This window comes from Harpia harpyja, chromosome 9 (assembly GCF_026419915.1).
Source record: "Harpia harpyja isolate bHarHar1 chromosome 9, bHarHar1 primary haplotype, whole genome shotgun sequence".
NCBI lineage: Eukaryota > Metazoa > Chordata > Aves > Accipitriformes > Accipitridae > Harpia > Harpia harpyja.
Genome location: NC_068948.1, coordinates 7,430,329 through 7,452,205, shown reverse-complemented (window position 1 = coordinate 7,452,205; position 21,877 = coordinate 7,430,329). Strand labels below are relative to the sequence as shown.

The window sequence follows — 21,877 nt, the reverse complement described above, 5'->3', positions numbered from 1 at the left end:
TATTGTGACAATTTCATTTCTCCACCAAAATCAGTGAGAGGTTCTAGCACTCACAGCAATCCCAGTTAAAAGGCAGCCCCACAAAACTGAACAGAGCCCAAGGGCAAATGGAAGGGATCCAAATGCAGAGAGCTCTCCAGAGTCGAGACAGACTCTGTCCTACTTTAAGCATCATGTGCTTTACTCTTCCTCTGACCATATAGTCAGGACTTGGGAACCTTTAGAAGAGTATCACTACCTTTCGTTCCCTTGACTAGACCCTGCTGATAGCACATACTGTTCTTATTCAGAAACGCAGTCGTATCTATTAGGCATTTATTAACTATTCATAAAATAATAAATGTACATCTTGCATAATGTGATCTTAATGTATATAGACTCTGTGTGTGTGTAGCTGCAGTGTTTGCATTTACTGAGGGGGTGACATTCTTTTTTTGTTTCAGTGTAAATAAGATGATGACCATTGTGATGACTTAACCAGCTTGGGACAGAGCCTGTTACATTTGTAGAAATCGTTTGGCTACCTCTCCTTGAGGCTGGCGTTGCACAATGTGTTTTTGAGCATCCATCTTCTTTTCCATACATTTTGGCTTCAAAGTTAAAACAGGAGATACGGCACTTATTAGTGGCAATCAGTGCACTGTTCAGTGCTGGTCCAGCCTCTGTAAAAGCAACCTGTCCCAGCTAAACTCAAAATGAAAATAGGAATTTCAGATGAGATGTGAGAACAAGGGAGTGCCTTATGCTACAGCCAGCTTAAGTTTTAAACACATTTCGTAAGCAAGGAGTACAGCCAACCCTATCACTACACTTTTATAAAACTGACCTCAGTCAGTCCCTACTGAGATGTGTCTATGTCACTTGCTCTCGTAGCTGCTAAACAAGAAACTTCCAGAGATTCTCTTAAGTTTTTTTTAAGAGAGACATGGCACAAACTGGACTTATGATTTTTCTACTCATAAGCATACTACTGCTGGATCAGACCATCAGCCAGGCTTCCAAATTCAAAACCAGGAAGCACAGCAAACGTAGAGTAAAAGGTACTGGGGTTTAACTGGGAGGAGGGATAGAAGCTTATAGACTACACAAGTTTACTACGTACTTAAATAACATCGCATGAACCAGAAACTAACATTAAACAAATGCTTATTGACAAAGGACATTTGAGTCTCTATTATATCCGTCTTTAAAATATTTTTATGTGAGTTAGCAAAGCCAAGGTGCCAGAATGAGTTATGGAAATAGAGCTGTATAACAGTTGTAAATATTTTGCTCTGTTATGCCCATTCATCTCTGTCAACATTATTTAGGACTCACAGGTACAGCTGAGCAAGGACTCTGGCCGATCATTCTTAGTTACATAGTTAGATTGACTAAGATTAGAAGAATGGAAATTTATGTACATGTGGTGGAAAAGAGCAGAATAAAACATGCCGTCTCCCAAGAGTTATTGTTCAGAGTTTTGTACCATTTCCTAATTTTAACAGAATGTCTGTCTAATATTTGTGGAATATTGCTTTGCCTGTGTGAAAAGTACTGTGAAATGGCAAGTCAAACTAATGAAAAAGAATTAGCAGAAAAAGATGAAGCGTAAATTCCCAGAGCAAAGCTTGCAGAGCAAATACAAAACCGCTGAATGTTGTTTGGAAATGTCTGTGTATTTAGTTTAAAGACTTATTTCTAATAAAAGAGGGTATGATGGAGGTTACACTAATGGCAAATATTTAAATTCCTAGTCAATGAAAAAACGCAGCTTTGATAATGCCATTGTACAACATGATTACACTGCTCTGGAGCTATACAGTTATATATACTTCCTTCTCCTTTTGAATCTCTGTGGTTTTAAGCTTGGTGTCTTAACAACAGGCTGCTTATACATTTGTTTTGCCAGCACATTTGTCTGTCAACCTTCCACTAATAACTTTTGAACTTGAAAACAATTTGGCAGAAGAATGGACTTCCTGAGGATAAGTTTCCCAATATTTTATGGAGGGGGGAAAAAAAAAAAAATCTGCATTAGTGTCCCACTATGAAAAGGTTGCGCCAGGAGCTCGGCTTGTTCTCTTTTTTGCCTCCAGGAAGCAGAGGAACACGGAGGGGCTCTTGTGAACTGGGACTGGCAGGGAGTAACATGGACTGAGGAACTGGGAGTCCTGCCTTGGGGAACGAGGGAGTCATGAAGGACAGCTGGGGTTATCCCCACAGGCAGTAGGGAATATGGAGAAGAGATGAGCTTTCTGGGGTGCTGCTGCAGGATTAGGTGATGTAACACAGATCTATAGGAACTGTGGTTTTGTTAGTTCTGCTACATGTGAAAACTTATTTATTCCTCATGTTCATTGCTGTGGCTTCTGAAGGTCTGGTTACTGCTGCAGTCAAATTGTCATCTTGTGCAATGGAAACATGCCTGCTAGCTGTTTGATGGTGATGGAATATGATAATGATTAAGTAAAAAGAATAGAAAAGAGGACACGAAAATGGAGTTATGTGCAAATCAGCTTCTTTTCTTGTCCCACCATCTTCTTGGTGCTTTCGCAAATGCTACAAAAGGTGATTCAGCCTGAATTTGTGTGACTGAAGTCACCAGGCCCTCTCTGTACTGACAGAGAGGGGAAGGCTCCTCTTGGGGAGGGAAATTGCAGCTCAGCAAGCTTGTCCGCATTCAGACTGTGAAGTTGGATTATATTAGTTGTTCCTCACTGTGTTAAAACAAGAGTTGTGTGCAACTTTCATACTCACAGAAATAACATTTCTTTGAATAAACACAACTCGTGTCCTGCTGTTATTTGTATGTCATATATATACACCACGGTGTACAGGTTCAAAAGTAAATTAGCAAGTTTTGCTGTAAATTAGATACTGGCATGCTAAATAAAAATTAGCTACAACAATCCATGGTTTTCAAAGAGTTACTAGGATACAGTCCAACTGAAAATGAGGTTCAAACTATGAGGGTGAAAGGTAAAGGTGCATTCCTCCTGTTTTTTTATAGGAACCCTACAGGAGTCCTTTCATTAAGGAAAAATCTTTAAAAGAAATCAAAACATTTCTCAACAATGCAGAAACCCATGATATTTTGAACCAGCTTTTAACATATAATTTTTAAAATATATTTTTGTGTGTGTATCTGTTCATTTCTCTATATTTCTTTTATTCAAGAAAAAGATGACCTAAAGACCCAGATTGACAAATTGTGGCGAGAAGTAAATGCTCTGAAAGAAATGCAAGCACTTCAGACAGGTAAAGCAGCTTACACTGGTCAATGGCTTCCAAAAGTTATCCCTGCCTTTCCTCTCTCCTTCACACCCATCCTTTTCTTTAATGGGGATTCGTGACTGAGAAATAAAACACCTTAAGGGCATGGTATGCAATAGCTGTAATGGTGAGACCAGTGTTGAAGGAAGCAGTGCTACTTGAAAAAGGAGCTGCTTTTTTAGCTTATGGACATTTCCAAGACACACATTACAATCTGATTTCTTCTTTTGCTTGAATTTCCTAGGTCTCCTTTCTACATACCACAAAATGTTGCTACATGCCTTTTAGCAGCACATACTTTCTCCCTAAAGAAGGCCAGTCTCTATCATTACTGCATTATTTTTTTCAAGTAAAATCAAGTCTGAACTAATGGCGTACAAGTGACAATTCTTCACTAAGAGCAAGAACTAATCTGGAGCAAAAACTACTTTTGTCTTTGTTATGCACAACCCCAAGCTGTGATTTTTGGGTATAATCAAAGGCAACGCAGAGAGGGTTGCTGGGTTTGAGAGTTTAGGTGGTCAATGAGTTAGGTCCCCAGCTTTGATATGAACAGGGACTCACAAGGCAAAAATATTCATGGAAAAGGTTGAGAATACCCCAAAAGGAAGCTAAAAGGACTGAGCCTTTTTAAAGGGTGCAGTTTGTGACATTCAAATGTGAATGTTGCCATGAAACTTCAAAGTAATACCCAGTGTGAGTTCAGAAATATCCTGTATCAAATGTGCAGAGTCCTTTAAGTATTTAAATAGCCAGATGGAAATTTCCAAACAAAACAAGAAGGGTAAATACACATGCACCAACTAGACAGTTGTGCTTTTTCACAGTTGTTGGCACAAAACTTGGCATTTAAACATGTACAAGAGGACACTACAGAGGAAATTACATCATTCACATGAAACAGAACATATTTTCCTTAGGCATAGTAATATCTGGGTTGCCCTGTTTTACATCTCAGGTTACATAGAGCCTTTTGAGCTTTACAAAATATTTTTATTTTAAATTTCTTATAAGAAGACTTTAGAGGTTTCTTAAAAGAGGGACCCTGTGCTAGACAAGTGACTCTTGTTTAAAAGTAATTCTTGTATTGCTTCCAGAAGGAGCTTGAGAGTAATCATGCACTGGCTTAGAAAAGAAACCAGAGCTGGGAGATTTTCTATCCTCAAAACTTATTCTGAGCTATATTCTAAATTCAGAACCCACACTGTTCAACTGGATTCTAAATTTGGCAAAAAGAGATCTATCACCCCTCTAGCTCTGACTGCATTTATTAATGACCTTGTGCTACTTGAAAAAGGAGCTGCTTTTTTAGCTTATGGACATTTCCAAGACACACATTACAATCTGATTTCTTCTTTTGCTTGAATTTCCTAGGTCTCCTTTCTACATACCACAAAATGTTGCTACATGCCTTTTAGCAGCACATACTTTCTCCCTAAAGAAGGCCAGTCTCTATCATTACTGCAGCATTGTTGAAGTAGATAAGGTCTCTCTGACCTTTCCTATGAATATGAATTTATTAAAGAATTCAACATTTACCAAATATGTTCATTACTTTTCTTTGGCCATTAGGAGTTGGAAAGGTTAAAATTTGAAGGATAAGCCCTGATATAAAATGATGACCCTGAAAATGCAGCTAAGGAATGCAATGAATACTACAACTGGAAATACTTAAAAACTGAAACATACAGGATATGGTCCAAAGTGGATTTCCATATCCTGTTGATCAGATACATAATTACTTTTTTACAAGAACAGATGACAGGAATTAGAAACAGATTATAGAAAACATCAGGACAGAAGATGTTCATATTGTTTCACGATAATATTTCTAATATAAGTACAAGATGAGTTTAAGCAATAAATGAAATAATCTGGAAGTAGTCCCATGCAGGATTCTAAAAATAATTGTTACAGGAGTTTATTAAAGGCCTTTGCTACCTTCTGCAGCCAAGAAGGAACACTCCTTCATGGAGAGTTCTCTTCTTGCAAGTATTTTCCTTAGGAGAATCAGTTTTTCACATATCTGCATTAGGAGAGCTGGAAAGCAAATTTTAAGGAGTCACTCCTGCAAGCCTGCCCACACAGACCTTGGACTGGAAGAACTCTGACAGCAGTTCTGCAAGGCAATTCCAGTTACAGACCATATGCCAAATTAATGTTCTAGTACATTTGGACTTTACATCAAGACTTCCCTGGTATGTTCCAGTAGAACTAAAAGCAAACAGATTTATAAATGCAGATGTTTAGATTATTTAACTCAGATTGTCATGCAAGCTCAGTAATAAGTGTACACTTTTTGAAAGTGTTTATAGATTGAAGGCACTTTATCTCATTTGAATTTAGAGTTTGAAGGGATAGACTTTTCTGGAAAGACCAGAAATTAAGAACTGAAGAGGTGAATGTGTACTCTTCTGCAGGTGAAAATATACTTTTATCAATCATCCAGGCAGAGATTTGTGTTATAAATTTCAAAACAATATTTTTCATGTGAGCAGGACACATTTAAAATAGCACTTTTCTGTCCTACCTTTGTTTGCTAGGAACTAGGCTTAGTTAATTCATAAAACTTTACTTTTCTTTGGCACTTAAACATCATAAATATGAAAAGACCTTTAGATCTCTCTCTCTCTACTATGAAGCCAAGTATAGATTTCCTGATGACCAACTCGCATCTGCCAACAATACAAATATCCATACCTCATCCATTCCACCAGTTTTAAGACTGATGAAATAAGGTAAAAATGTGTGAAGGCAGGACTATTTGCTAAAAGGCGATGTAAGATACACTGACAACAGGCCTGGGTTACATTTTAGCGTTCTGAAACAGCAAAATAAAAAAAATCCTTGAGAGAATTACATTGCTGGAGGGAATCTGGGGCTCAAGATCATGCCTGAGGTTTATCAGCATAAACACAGGAAAGAATCTCCAAAGCACTTCATGGTGTTAAGATCACAGCTATGACTGGCCTTCCTTTTCTCTGGAGCAGCTGTAAGAGCATGCTCTGCTTTTGGCCATCCCTTGTAGTCCTAGGTGCTTTGCAAAGTGCCTGTGAGCAGTCTGTTCAGATTCCCCAAAGGCACGCCAACATGCTGGCTGCACACAAGGTCCTACGGGAACAGGATGAATAGCAGGAAAGTGTGATCTTACTGCTACTTTCAGGCCCACTCTGTGGAGGCAAGACCCTTTCACTTGCTGAGGGACTTGTCTGCTTAATTCCCAACATACCTTTAGAAGATTACCATTTTAGGAAACATTATTCAAAGCTATAGCCCAAGCTTTTACTGAACATGCAAACCAATATCTATTCACAGTTTGTCTTCGTGGGACAAAGGCCCATAAGAAGTGCTACCTCGTATCAGAAGGCACCAAGCATTTTCATGAAGCCAACGAAGACTGCATAGCCAAGGGAGGGACACTGGCTATCCCAAGGAATAACGATGAAACAAACGCTCTTCGAGATTATGGCAAGAAAAGTATGCCTAGAGTGTCTGAGTTTTGGTTGGGTGTCAATGACATGATAAATGAAGGGAAATTTGTCGATGTCAATGGCATGGCTCTACAGTACTTCAATTGGGATCGCGCCCAACCAAATGGGGGGAAGCGTGAAAACTGTGTCTTTTTTTCTCAGTCATCACAAGGCAAGTGGGTGGATGAAGTCTGTCGTACTGCCAAAAGATATATTTGTGAATTTCTGATCCCATAATTACATATACAAATGACCATGACTATGTTTTGGGTTATTAACATGCAGTTTTGCTTGTTAGTAACACCTCCCACTTAGACAGTGGCGAGTTAAAAATATCCATCTCCTACATTGTACTCACTCTTTCCTGAAACAGAAGTTTTCTCTATTAATTTATTTTCTATTCCGATGCTAAAAGTGTTATGTTTAGTGAGTGCTCTCATTATGTAAAGGAATATATTGTAAGTTTTGACCTACGTTGTTTCATATTTTGGCATGTTATTTCAGCCTGATGTTCGTTGCTGGAATTCACCTCCTATTTCTGTACTTTGTATCTCTATGGTAGGATAGTATTGAACTCAGAATTCTAGTGAATTTATTGAAAGTTTACAAAAGATTGCTGTATCATGACATGTGCCAATATGAGGTGTAGGGATCCTTTCAGTTCCAGTGCTTAAGAGGGACTTTGGGATTATGTGAGCTCCTGTGAAAAATGGCCGTCATCCTTACAGAATTTAACAGGATGATCTGTGACCAAGAGTTTTACCTATGGGTTAAGAAAGCCAAATAAAACAGAAAAATCTGATGTTAATTTTTGAACTACATGGAGTTAAAAGTGATAAACTGCTAGAAAATGGGGGAAGTAGCTGTTCTAAAACATCAGTTAGTCTAAACATGTTTGCTTCTAAATGTCTCAATTATGGTTAAATATTAGATGTCATTTGGAACATTCCCACAGAAGAAACCAGCCTGAGACTAGATCGTACCTCTACTATGTAACGCCTTAAGATGTGCAAAAGCCTTCTTTCCTGCAGGATCAGAGAGAGGCTTTGTAATTCAGGCAGTAACACTGCCTGAAAGCACAAGCAGAGAGGAAGGATCCCCTTTCTGGGCACAACATCACAGCTCATTCACCTCTTTCCACACGGCTTGCAGCACACCTGATTGGCACAAAAGAGCGGACCCAAACCACAGCTCATTTAGCCACATGCAAATTTTCCCAATTTAACTCCTGACATTTGAAAATGAAGTAAAATGCGCTGGTTATTTTTTGCTCTTCTTAACCTCACGATAGAGATTTGCCTTCATGTTATAAATAGCAGTTTCTCTCTTGTGTAAAGGAATTTCATTTAGATATTTAAATATATTGCTGCTTGGAGGCTAATTCCTACTTTTTGTCTTTTAGTTGTGCAAGATTTTCTTAAATTATGCAATAAATTTATGATTACTGGTATTTAATTGTAGTATTGTTTTTGACAGCTTATGCTTCCATGTGAAGGCCATTCTTTGCTAGGACTTTTCTTGAGGATTCAAAAGGGGTACCATCTTTGGGCACATTATACTATACTTTTAATTTTTACTAGTGTACCTACATGCCACAGGACAAAATTTGGATCCCTGCTTGCCTAAGTCCTGTATGAGATGCAACTGTTCAATGCACCACTGTAATGTGTAGTACTTAATTTCATTTTCCAACACTTAATGTTTTTGTAAAATTGGCCTGATTCTGAATTCTCTTACTTACCTCCTGAGTTAAAATAAAGGGGCAAAAAGTTCCCAAATATCTCCAATTTTCTTTCAAAATCTACCAACCTTTGCTAAGGTTGGGTTCAATACTCCTTTTACCTACATTTTAATATGATTAAAAGTCTGCAGTAATTTTGTATGGCTTCTTTACCTCTGGCTTGTTTGAAATGGGTCAGTATCTCAGCATATCTCTACAGCTACAGTCAAATTGAAAATTCACCACAAATTCCAGAACTTGTTTACCTTTGAGGAGTTTATAAATTTATGTCCTATTCAATCTATTTCAGCCAAGCTTCTAAAGTTGTACACAGGATTTGAAACCATTTATAGATAGTATTGATGGATGTTTATCAACCAGTGGATACAGACACCAGAGACAGAAATAACTATTTGTTTAGTAGTGATTTACTGCACAGAGACAAAACCCACCAAACGGAAATAAGTAATCAATTTGAAGATTCCCAGCAGAATGCTTAGTTAAGAAATAACAAAGGGACATAAAGTAAACAGGAAAAAATGATGGAGGAAAACATAGGTGGATAGAGTTGGAGAGGTGATGGCAGGAAGATAAACTCCTCCAGAAATGCCTGCAATGGGAGCAAGACAGACAGAAAACAAAGCGGAAACACAGCAGGGAGACAAACCATCCTGTCAAATTAATCGCCGCTATCTTTCCTCTCAATGACCAAATGTGCCTGAGCAAAGTGAGCTCAGAGTGAGGATGAGTATTTGCTGCCTGGTGGGCCTGCTCCGACCTGCTGCTGCACCAGTTCTTGTCTCCCGACCTTTGCTCCCTACTTTTCCTCTCTCCTGTTAAACATGCTATTGCCCATCTTTTCCATTCAACAGATTAGTCTCCCTTCTCTACACCTGCCTCTCACAATTCGTTTCTGAAATCCTCTGAGGTCTCCCAGTGACGTTTTCCCTTCAAATTCCAACTCTGGGTTCCTCATCTCTGCAAAAGTCACACAAAACTGTGCACCAGGGACCCCGCTCCCCAGTACATGCATGTACAGCTGGCAAAATGGTTGTAAGAGCCAGAGTTTCACATGCAGCTGGGGTATTTTGCTCTGCAAACGGGTGCTGTATCATGGAGCCGGCAGTCACTTAGTGATTTTCCATTTGCACACTGGATAGTCATCACGGTTCAGCTGGGAATTGCTTGAGCGACTGGGAATTCAGCAGGACACACGATAGCAACTTTTATAGTCATTACTGCAAAACCAACAACAGAAAAAGCTCCAACACTCACACCTAGTGGTATAACAGGAAAACGCAGAGTTTACAAAGTTTGAAGTGCCACTTAAATGAGATTGCCATAACAAATACTGCTTCTAGCTGCTTGCTAAAGGAAAAAGGTCCAATGTAACGTGTCCAAACATGTACTAGCATCTTTGCAAGAAAATAGAAAATAAAATTTTTTGAAAGACTTTATACTAATTTTCAAAAGTGTTTAACATTGAGCTGCTAAACCTACATTCTTTTTAATTTTTGTGACAAATACTAGCAAATTTTCATTTTAGGCAGAAAAAAAGTTGGTTTTTTTTTTTTTTTTTTTTAATTCAAACTGTTTCATGGACTCTATCTTGACAGACCGAGCAGTCATTGCGATAAAAACCTCAGGAATGGTGCCCTGAATATATGATATGATAACATAAAAAACCCTAGAACCACTCCTTGCATTGCAGCCTCACAACAGGTTAAGTAACATGTGATTTTTCTCCCCACTTATTTCATACTTATATTTGTCCTCCCACCTTGCATCTGATGTGTCCATGGATTTCCCTTCTCCTTTGTCTCGCCCCAAGGGAGGTCTCATTCTTCCACCTTCCTACCCTAAAGGAACGCAAAGCTGGCCATGGGCACCTAAGTGAGCGAGTTCCCTCCCGAGCCTTTTTGACTCGATAACAGAAGATGTTCACAGTCAAGTTACCATATAGGGTGGCATATGGTTAGGTCACCATTCTCTGTTCCATCCCTAGGCAACTCATCTCTTATTAGAGCAAGAGGTTGTCCCTTGCAGTGTTGACATCTCTTTGCTTCTGCCTTGCTATGTGTTGTAGCAGTAATTTGTTTCTAGCATAAGAGCTGGTAGTTAAAAGAGGTTGTCAGAAAAAGAAACTCTTTCATCCTGTTCGTTACATGTGATACACGTCCAGTATCATTTGGTCTGGGTTTAGCTGTACTACATCTCACAGGATTTTCAACAAATCAGCTTCCTTCCTTCCTCTCTCTTTTTGACCACCTCAGCCCTGCCTGTGTGTATTGAACCAGGCTGATCTTCATCTTAGTGAGCCTGCTGACACTGCCTGCCAGCAAGGGAAGAGTCTGAGGCAGAAGAAAGACTGCCAGCACCAAAGTCCAGCTCAGAGCTTAGCTGTGCTACCCTCCCTGGTCTGCTCCTGAAGGCAAAGGTCTGATATTAGCCAAGAGATCCTCAGGAGCATCTCCCAAGCTTTTCAAACTGCACAGCAGAGCCTAAGGCTTGCTGATTTGCCCTGACCTTCATTAGAAGGCTTAGTGGTGAGTATAAAGCTCAAAATAGAGGATTTTGGAATGGAAGGAAGTTACAATTCAAAGCCAGGCCCAGACCTGGCCCTACACACAAGAATATAAGCACAGTACTTTTATTTACTGGTATTTTCACCTTTTTCACCTTTCTCTCTTGACTTCTACTCCTTCCATTTATTTTTCTCCATATGTTATTTTCCATAGTCTTCATGCATACTCATTAACCCCCTGGGAAGGAAAATTTTCTAGGAGCATAGAAGTTTGCTTCTATAGCCAGGTCTATAATTGAAAATACTTTAAAGATCTATTCTTGATTACTCACCCTAGTACCAGTACAAAATTCAACCTTGTTAAACTCCTTCCATCCATCAGCAACATCCTAGTATCTTGTAGGGCACTCTATTTCTGAGGCACTGATGTTATCACAGTAAGCTCAGACCAGTTATGAAGTCACCTGTGCTACGTCACAGGGGCACATGGTTTGTCTGAATCACACACTACAACTGCCTAAATCCAAGTAACTACTGAAAGACAACAATTGTATCCATGAACAACATAAAACAACCTCAGAAAGCCTTACCTTTGAATAGCAGCAAGCAAGACAAATTCTCCCACAGGAACTAAAGGACCTCAGCTGGAACCTCTGCTCATATTTAAGCTCAGCCTAAGCTTGTTAGCATACATCAAGTACCCATCCCCACTTGAATGCCTAGGTTGCAGGGAAAAGTTCTCAGCTGTGCTTGAGGCACAGGTTGTCTGATGGATTAATGTGTGCTGTGGATTTCAGCAGCAGCTTTAAAAATGGAAAACAGTCAAATGTTTCCTAACTAAAACTAACTGGAAAACCATTAAAATGTTGGGAAATTGTTTCAAATTTCAGCTTTCTTTGTCTTAATCTTCAATTTAAGTCTTCTTCTGGGATTCAGCCAGCTCTACAGACAACAGAGATGGCTGTGCTACCGGGAAAGCTGTGTTCCTTCTACTGTAGGGGTGTTTATAAAAGGAGAAAGTCCTCTCGTACCAGACTCCAAGATAGGGGTTTGGAGGATGTAATCCCAGATAAAATTTCTGCATCCCAGCTGGAAGCATCTCTCTCTGCTCAGGAGACAAGGCATATGTGTACCTAGGTGAGCTCAAAGCCTTCAGTAGGAGCTGGATTAGCCCACTGGGAGCAGAAGGCTCGTGAGCACAGGACACAGATGGGGGTTACATGCACAGGCACCACCTGTATACAAAAAGCCTGTTTACTTGCATCACAGGCAGGTATCTTCCTGCCTTGCAATCTCTCTGAGGAGAAATGTGCTATGCAGAACAAAAGTACTATAGGGGGTTTGCTGTGCCTCAGTTGACCTGCATAAGAATTTTCTCATTAGTACAAGCGTTGTCCCTCCACCTTTGGAAAGAGGCAAACAATCTGCTTCAAGGAGCCACAGATCCTCTTACTGGTCACTATCAACACATGAAAAAGAAGTATCTGCCATGAATCAGACTAGCCTTACTGCTGACCAAGTAACTTGCAGATAGGCTGTTGAAGATCACATTTTAAAATAAAAATGTGATGCATCATCTTAGATTGTTCATATTTGTCCTAACAGCTGGGTGACTGCTAACAAATTGAGGCAGAATTTGGCCCATGTAGGCTTAGCTAAACCTCTAACAGTTCTGGCACTATTTTCTGGGGAAAAAAAAAAGGGGGGGGGCTTAACTATGCATACTTTCTTCTTTAAAGGAACTCTTCTTCTTTTTCTGTTTACTTCTTCCCCTCTATGGCCTGCAATTACTCCTCAAAGTTTGGAAATATTTCCTTCCTTATTGATTTTCTATTTATTATATAGGAGGTTTTTTATAGACTTTCTCTTACAAACCCTCCATAGCTTCTCTTTTCTTGTTAAATTCCATCTTCTGGATCACTTTCGAGAAGGATAAAAGCAGTACTAGATCTTGGAAAGTAAATGATGGGTACTTTAGAAACGGTTTATTGCACTGGTAAATGTAACACCAATCTCACTTAGCGTTGTCTAAACAAAAGATAACTTTCCTGCAGTGATGGTCTTGATACAGCATTCCTCCCCTCAGCCAAGTTTTAGGCAGGAGGGGATGGCTTGAGAGTATTTTAAAGATATCTTTGCTCTCTCAGGTTGCAGCTATCTATAGGCTCGGAGAAATAGAGGGACACAGTATTGCACTGTGCCAGATAGCCTCTTCTCCTTCAGCAGCACCTGAGATGAGGCTACAGATGGCCAAACTCTCACTTGCTAGTGAGGAATAGCCCAGCCGCCGGGGTGCATGCAGAGTGTTGCTTCTTTGCACTGACTGTGTGGAAAAGAAGGAGAATTTACAGGACAGGGGTTGGAATGTAAATAATCTAGTTTGAGCAAACTTGTAACACTTGTGTTTTTTCTTGAGAAAATCACCCTGTGACAGTCAGAATATTACTTTGGCTCATACTTGCAGTAAACTAAGTAGAAAAGAAGTTTAACAACTTTTTTTGGTAGTGAATAGAGCCTGTTACTGATACAGTATGGCCAGGTGCTCGCAGATGGCACATGTAATTAGACAGGCTGCCTATGAGATAGAAATATTCAGACCTAAAACATGGGAACATGATACACGTACTAAAGCACCGTGGTTTATTCTTATATGCTTACGCAGAAGCAATGTGGAAAATTCCACAAACACAGATCCCTTCTGTCAGGATAGCCAAAGACTAATATAGGTGTAGTTAAAAAGAAAAGCAGCAGCATGGCAGGGACAAGACTGTAAAGATGGTTTACTTGATAAATGATGTACTTTTAAATGAGCTGTCTTTTCCCTGTACTGTATCAGAGCTACAAAAGCTGCTAGTAATTAATAAACCCTTTGAAATTAAAGCCATCTCTCTGTCTTTAATTTAAACAAATATAATGAAAACTAGCTTTTCCAGGGATACTCAATCTCCTCACTAGCACAGTGGCATTTCTCTTTGTTCTGCTAAAGTACTACTTTATTTGCCTATGTAATGGCAATAATTTCATAAAAATAAAATGTACATCCTTAGGGAAAATGGAGCACAAATCTCCTAATGTTGCATTATTAGGACATGACCCAAAGTTCTTTAAAGTGAACAGAAAGACTCCTGTTGAAATCAAACTCTTAGTACATAAATGTTACAGTACGATCCACTTTAAGGCAAGCATTTTCAAGTGCTCCTGCAGAAGATGGCTGTTCAAACCATGGTGTTGCCAGGTCCTTTTGCTTTTTCAGGAAATTCAACTATAAATGAAAAGACTAATTTCTTCTTCGATTAACAGTGAATTTTTCCTTCCCAGTGAAGGAAACACAGAAGCAGAACTAGCAAACACTAGGTGGTGTTTGCTTTGGAGATGTATTCTCTAGTGAAATCCTTCAGTCCATTCCGGGTGCAAAGGCCTGCCTGATCTGCAAACTGAAGGGGAAGGACTGTTTTTCAGTTTGCTTCAACAGACTTTGGGTCAAACCCCAAAGTTCCTACTTGTCATTCCTCTTCTATTTTAACTGGCTATCACCATGGTTTCATTTCTGGAAGTGTTTAAACTAGTAAATGCAGACATCAGCTCAAGAAGGAAGGGAGCAGAGAAAACCCTGTTTTTTTTTCCTCTGATCTCCCAGCCTCAAAGTGGCGTGAATCCTCAGTGGGCTACGGGGGTATCTCAGCAGCAAGAGATTTCGTCTTCCAGCACAGCAGCGCCCGTGAGCGCTGGCTGCCCTAAATACCGATGCCATCTGCTACATCACCGCTGTCCCTCGACGGTCCCTGCTGAGACATCTCCACAGTGAAAGCGGCTCTCCTGCCCGCTCTGCTAGGACCCAGAGGGAGCTGTTGCTGTGCCAGAGCAAAGGGATTTTCGGGGGAGGCTGCTGCTTGCTGGAGGAGCTGTTCCCACGCTGCTTTCGCGCTCCCCCCGTGCACGCAAACAGCACTCACCGCCCACCCGACGGCGGCTCCCGGGGCGCAGAGCCGCATCCAGGGGCACCGGGACCTGCCGCTCCGGGAAATGCAAAGCCAGCCCGCTACGAGCTGGGCTGCTTTTTTTGGAGGTGGGGTGGGGTGTTTTGGGGGTTTGATTTTTTTTTTTTTAGATGATTTTTTTGTCCCCCGGGGTCAGCAATAATCGAGAAGTGGCCATGCCGGGCCGGGCACCGGGCCGGCTCCCCGGCCTCCCGCGGCGAGGCGGCGGTCGGGGCGGCGGGGCGCTGTCCGCCGCCCCCGGTGCTGAAGCTGCCCGCGGAGGAGGCGCGCAGCGTCCGGTCCCGGAGGCGAGGAGCGCCCGCCTCTCCGCCGAGCCACCCGCGGAACACCGCGGAGGAGAGGAGACCGCGGGCGAGCGCTCCCGCCCCCGCGACCGTCCCGCAGGGGGATCCGCAAAGCGGGGAAGGGTCCCTCTGGCCGGACGGCAGAGGCTCGGTGGAGTTTCGGCCCCGGCCCCGGCTGGGAGCAGGGCGGCTGCGCTTAGCCCCCAGGCTCCCTCGGGAGTCTTTACCCTCCGGCCTCTGCTCCTGAGTGAGGGCTGCAGCTCCTGCGCGGCACCCGTTGGCAAAACCAGTTTCTGCTCTTTGAAACACGTAGGATTTTAGGAAATTTTCTTTAAGTTTTGGGGGTAACTTCTGCCGATTTTTTGTTGAGCTGGGGTTAGTGTGCGGTGTCAGGGGTATTTCTTGCTCTTCTGCGAGATGTTGTTCAAGACATCTAGAAAATCAGTTGAAATGTGCTTTTGATCACCGTTTCTCTCTAGACAAAAAGATATTTACCATGTATTAAACATGTTGGTAGGGAAATGTAACCCTGCTGCTAGTCCTGCTGTCTGCTTTTGGAGGAATGGGGTGCAAAAAGAGTATGAGAAGGAGGAGAAAGAGGAGTTGTGGGACTCTTGAGAAAGGAAAGAGGTAAGGATTAAAAAAGCAAGCTGTTTTCTTTTGGCAGAATCAGCTTTAACCAGAAGTGCCTAGCAGCTGCAGAACTAGCCCTTTTTGAAACATGACTGATTTGTTTAATTTTTCCCTATATGTAATCAGTTACTTATTCTAACTTAAAATATTAGCATGTCCTGTGTTCAGGAACTTCTTGTGTATGTGGTAAAGCAAAGTGTCTGTTCCAAAAGTTTACAGTCTACATGGACAAAAGGAAGGTTATTATCCCCATTTAACAAAGGGGAAGCTGAAGCATTAAGAAATTAAGGATTGAAATAAAGCATCGGTGAGCAAGGGAAAGAAAATGAAATCTTCTGGTCCCAGTATCTCAGCCACTAGGTTATCTTGCTTTCCCAAGAGTCAGATCTGGGGTGTGTGATGAATTCTAACAAATGTATACCTCCATCCCGAGCTCAGGAGTTGAGCGTGCATGTGTGGGAGTAGCACAGGGACTGGCCAGGCTGAAGGAGCCCAGCACCAGATAACAAAGATGGCAGCTGGGAGAGTGAGGAGGGCAAGGACTGTTCCTGCCAGAAGTACCCTGTCCTCTGACAGAGACCCTGAATTTACCTCCTATGAAAAAGCCCATATAAAATTAACTTTATTTTTGATTCTTGGGTCAGGTAATTCTATGCCAAGCATTCAATTGATAAATATTGTATTTCATATTTACTCCAGTACATCTAGAGTAATTATGTTAGTGTGCACTACGTGATTAGTGTAGCCAACAATGAGTTTCTATTGAACTGCTCTATAGATCTAACATGCTGTTAAACTAATTATCATCTTATATATTTAGCTGAGCAATCAGTCTAAGCTAGCTAAAGCAATGTGAAACATATCAGATTAAAAGCATGAAACAAACTGTGGCTAGTGTTTAATTAAGCAGGGAACAATGTGGTGAAGTGCAAACATGGATACTGCAGGCAAATTTATTTTAGGAAACCTGTCCAAGTTTGAGAAGACACTATTTCAGTTAATCCCACTGTAGTCTGCTGAAGAGTGAGATATTTGTCTTGGTTCAAATATGTATTGTATATTTATAATGTTAACAATTTTAATTGGTTAGAGAAATGGAAGGAAGAGCAAACTACTTCTGTTCCTATCACAAATATATTTCATACATGCTACGCAAAGTTAAACCATTTCCTGTAAAAATATGGCTAAAGCAAAGATTTAAGACTGTGTAGTCTCTAGGCATAATTATGTTGGTACACTAGATGAGAAACAGCTTCCTCTGTTCCAAGCACCAAGGTCAGAGGTTCAAACATTATCTTCAAAGATGTTTACTCATGCCTAACTTTATCTTGGCTCTGGAGTTATTGACATTATGGATGAATCCTTATTGTTAATCATCATACATATTACCTGCAACCATCTAGTATGTCCTTTTGCTGATTAAAACACATTTGCTGAGAATATTGCTTACTAAGAATCACCGTAACCATTTTGGAACATTATAAAAGGTAGTTGAAAGGCATTGCTAAGAAGCCCTTTGGTCACCATAAATCCTACATTTCATAAAATCTGTTGAGTAAAGACAATTACGAGAACATGGCTTAGTTTCCAGTTCATGAAAACTTTGGTACTAATTCAATGCAAGACCTTAGTGGAATTTCTCCACTGCTTTAAATGAAATTAAATTCTAACTGCTTAATCTCCTAGGCTGCATCCCATGTCTATACAATGGAAGATACGTAACTAGTTCAAAGTGTTATCAGGTGCAAAATATTACTAATACTGCTGCAATCCTTTGAGATCTTTCTAAAGAATTGGCAGGTGTGTTTAGTCTGGATCAGGGATCTTTCAAATGAGGTATAATGTTTTTGTTTATTTTTTCTTGTAACTTATTCCTAATGAGTTTAACTGACATAGGACTACCTTTTCATAGGTCATTTTGCTGGTATACCCATCATAAAGAACATGAACTACTTCATGCATTTACTCTAGCAAATGTAAAATAATCACATATGAAGAGCCTTTTAAAAAAATTATTATTCAAGTGATTCTGTAAGGAAGCATTTATCTTGAGAGTGGCCAAAAAACCTGTGGTAGTGGATGGATCTTGTGGAGAACCCAGTTCAGTTCTTGAGATCAGCCCAGATTACATTATGGAATCTTGGAATGCATATGGAGCAAATGCAGCTTTTGAGATCAGAGACAGGTAACAAAGAAAACAGCTTCAGCTTTCTTTTGTATACTCTGCTATGGAGACACTGTGACAAATGGAAGACAATGGAATTCATAGGAATTTTATAAGCATGTGAATCTTCCCAAACGTTTATCTGCACAGCTCTATAATTTTTCCTACAATATTTTTGCCAATATATAGCAAGTAAGTAACATCTGCTGGATCTTGCTGACATAGCAGGGACACTAGGAGACTTAATGTAGTCCTTACTCACCAGAAGACAAGCTTTGATGCCTTTTTTTCAAATTTTTTAAATCCATTTTTTTCATTCTTCATTAGATGCCTTACTGAAACTCGATATTCTACTAGTGTTAAATTAAAACCAGATGGTTTCTTAGGAAATATAAACTGTATCTGCACACGTGTGTGTGTATGCAGCTGTTCAATAATGTTAATGACTGGAATGTAAGTCCATGACTACACTTCTAGTAAGAGTTAATAAAGAAACTGCTAATAGCACCTTACATGAGCAGTGTGTACCATACATCACTATGCCTCAACCTGGATCACTGATGGTTTGCCAGACATCACAAGGTAGCCTGCAAAATGGTCTCTCTCCCTTCCAAAAAAATGGTCTCACAAACAATTCTGTGCACATGACCAAACCATCAAGGCAAAATAAAAAGATATGTTAACATGAATAACAAAATACAATTAATTAATATGAAACATATGAAACATGAGACATTATGGCAGTGATGCACAAAATAGTCCATTTCTACAGAACTAGACAGCATTTTTTTCAGGATAGTAGGTGGCCCTTTGTTTTTAGAAAGGTTGAGAAGTACTCTAAGCAAATCAGAAGAGCTTTTATAGTTATAAGCAATTTATTGGTTGGCTGGTCCATGTAATAGCTGTTTTTTAAGGCATAGATTAAGCACTCTGTAACCTTTAACAAATTATTTATAAGTGTTAATTAATGAAAAACATATTTTTGTTAGCATGCTGCCAGCATTATTAATCAGCTCTCAATATCATGAAAGACAGATACCCCCAACAGTCTCATTCAACTTTCTTGGCAAGTAGGAATAAGTAGGAGTGAATAAGCAAGGTTACATATGAAACATTGATTAAAGGGAAATGATTACCATATGAATTGGGTAATTCTACTGAAATATTAAGGGAAGGTGATAAGAATAGAATGTTCTGGAGACTCTGCCAGTTTCCTTTCCCATGCATTGCATCAGTAGTATTGTAGTGTTAATCCATTCAGTCACTGAAAGAAAAGAGAAAAAGGCCATTGGTGAATAGGCAGGGAAATGTCAAGCTTTACACAAGATGCAGATGTTCTTCATTATGCAGGGTACAAAAACTCTGAGAAAGGAGCTCATTAGTAAAGTTGGGTGAATAATGGGTTGTCTGGTTTTGTGGTCAAACCAAAAAACCAGGAGGGGAAAAACGATCAAACTAAGCAGAAAATTTTGAGGGTTTTTTTAAATTTTATTTTCTTGGAGGGAAGAAGAAAGAGAGATTGGATGCAGGGAAGGGGGGGTAGGGAGAAAGGAACTAAAAAAATGAAAAGCTGATCTCTGATCAGCTTTGCTTGGTAGCAATTGTACAACCTAACCTCTCCAAAACTGATGAGAACAGATACTTTTCAGGATAGAATGAATAGGGTATGTCTATAGTGTCAAATCCTCTAAGTTACATCCTGAGACAGCTAGACATGAGTTTCCTTTTTGGAAGTTTTGTAGTCACTAAGCATGGAGCTGAGAAGCTCTGCTGACAACAACTGTCTGCCTCAGATGCTTAAAGACCTTTTGTCTTTAAAGTCAATCCTGAGAAAGCGAGGGCACACCAACTGCCATAATCTGTGACTGTTTCACAAGTCTTCCTTAGCTGCCATGTCAACCAGGCAGTATTAAAAGGTGATTTTAATACTATCTTTTTGTCATGATACAGTAAACTTTGCTGGAAATATCTTGGTAAGGTAAGAACCTCTGCTTCTCTTACTTGTGTTTCTTCCCACCTTGTTGCCTGACAGTGGTATGTATACTACGTAGGCATCTCTGCTCCCCCTCTTGTGTCAGGAACTAGGATGGGTCCTCACATTCTTCTGTAAGATCAAGATACAACTGACTTTTATTGAAGAAAAAATTAAATAGTATGTTATCAAGCTCTGCTCCCAAAGGAATCACACTTGTTATTAGAAGCTAATGAATAATGTGAAAAACATTCAGGAATATGATCTTTAGCTGAAAGGACTGAGATCTGCTTTTTAACACTGTCATATGCTACATTTGAGTATTCCAAACACTTGTTGAATATTTGTAGCAGAAGATCCCCATTAGAGTCTTGTGTCTGGCTTAGGGATAGTGTGTTTGAAGATTTTTATTAATGTATTTTGAGGGTTTCATTTTACCACTGAAGATAGAGTAATTGTGAAGAGTTTTGTGAGTTTGATCAGATTTAAAATGCTGGATTGTCTCCAACTACAGAATAGAGGCTCCAGCATAGAAATGTTTTGTGCCAAGAAAAGCAATTTAAACATGAGTAATGAGGGCACGTTGTTAACCATTACTCTTTAAAGATCTATTTTTCATTTTTAAAGGCTGCACAAGCACATACTATTTTTGGAAGTAACTTTCCCTTTGGTCCCTCTTCAAAACCACAGAACATACATTCTCATTCAGTAAGGAAAGGTGAATACCTTAATTTAAACATTTTGTACAATAAAAGCTAGACTTTCAAGGGAACTCATGACCAGGTTTTTAAGAGTACATTCAGACTCAAGACCCAAGGTTCAAAAGCATTCAACACTCAATAACTTAAGCCCTTTTGAAAATCCAGCTACTTGGTGCCAACATGAGATTTTAGCCATTTGAAATTTTTCCTCTGATAGGGACATACCATTCAGTGAGATGCACTGTGTTTTCCAGGTCATTATGTAACGTTTGAAATGAAATCCAATGTATCCATTAATTTGCACTTCCATAAATGCTTTTGTTCTCATTAGATCATCTTAACACTAAGTTAGTAGATTAAGCAACTGTGACTGCTTTTTTGTTACTGAATTACAGAATCAGTAGATGTCAGGAATGTAAATGAATGTACTGCTAGCCTTTTACTGAATTCAAATTGATTTTCAGGCAGAACAAAAATCGGCTGAAGGACCATAAACAGAAGATAATAGACCACTGAGGAGAAGTACCCAGTGAAATGCCTCAGGGACATGCATTAGGCCTCATGCTATTTGATTTATTTTATTGAGATGACAAGGCTTACTCCACAGGACACATTTTCAGCTCTGTGAGACTGTAGACCATTTAACTTGAAAAAAAAAAAAGAAACAGGACTAATGATTGACACAGAAATTTTACAGAAACAAGGTGTTTTTCACTAGTCTATGCTGCCAGGCTTCTCTCTCTCCCTTTTCACACTCAGTAAGCCTTATATGAGGAGCCCTTTTCTATTGTGTCTAAACCTACTGGCTAGCCCATCATAAACCACACACGCTCCAAGAACTGTTTTGCCATGATGGTGGTGTTATCAAGATTTGCATGATATGTTTTTTGCAGAAGGTCATGTGCAATATGAATGAAATCCAGATGAATTTAGATAGTTGGTCCCTTTCCCCTGCATTCATGGATTTTTCCTAAGAGGTACAGTATCAGTCATGCCAAGCATATGGATATCCTGAACCGGCCGATGAAGCATCTTTAAAATCAAGTTCTATCAGACAGCTTGAAATGCTGTTACAGGGTTGTATGTCACATGCATTGAGGAAGAATTCCCACAGCCTTACCAAGGAAATAACCGCAAACCAGATGTGACGGGCTTT

General features: G+C 39.9%; 1 protein-coding gene across 1 annotated transcript; it reads left to right on the top strand.

Moving 5' to 3' along the window:
- The first annotated feature begins 823 nt into the window (after nt 1-823).
- Nucleotides 824-7,248, top strand: CLEC3A (C-type lectin domain family 3 member A). Its single transcript, XM_052797337.1, has 3 exons — nt 824-1,040; nt 3,160-3,240; nt 6,571-7,248. The coding sequence occupies exons 1-3, from the start codon at nt 926-928 to the stop codon at nt 6,960-6,962; spliced, it is 588 nt and encodes a 195-aa protein (XP_052653297.1). The 5' UTR covers nt 824-925; the 3' UTR covers nt 6,963-7,248.
- Nucleotides 7,249-21,877: the final 14,629 nt, after the last annotated feature.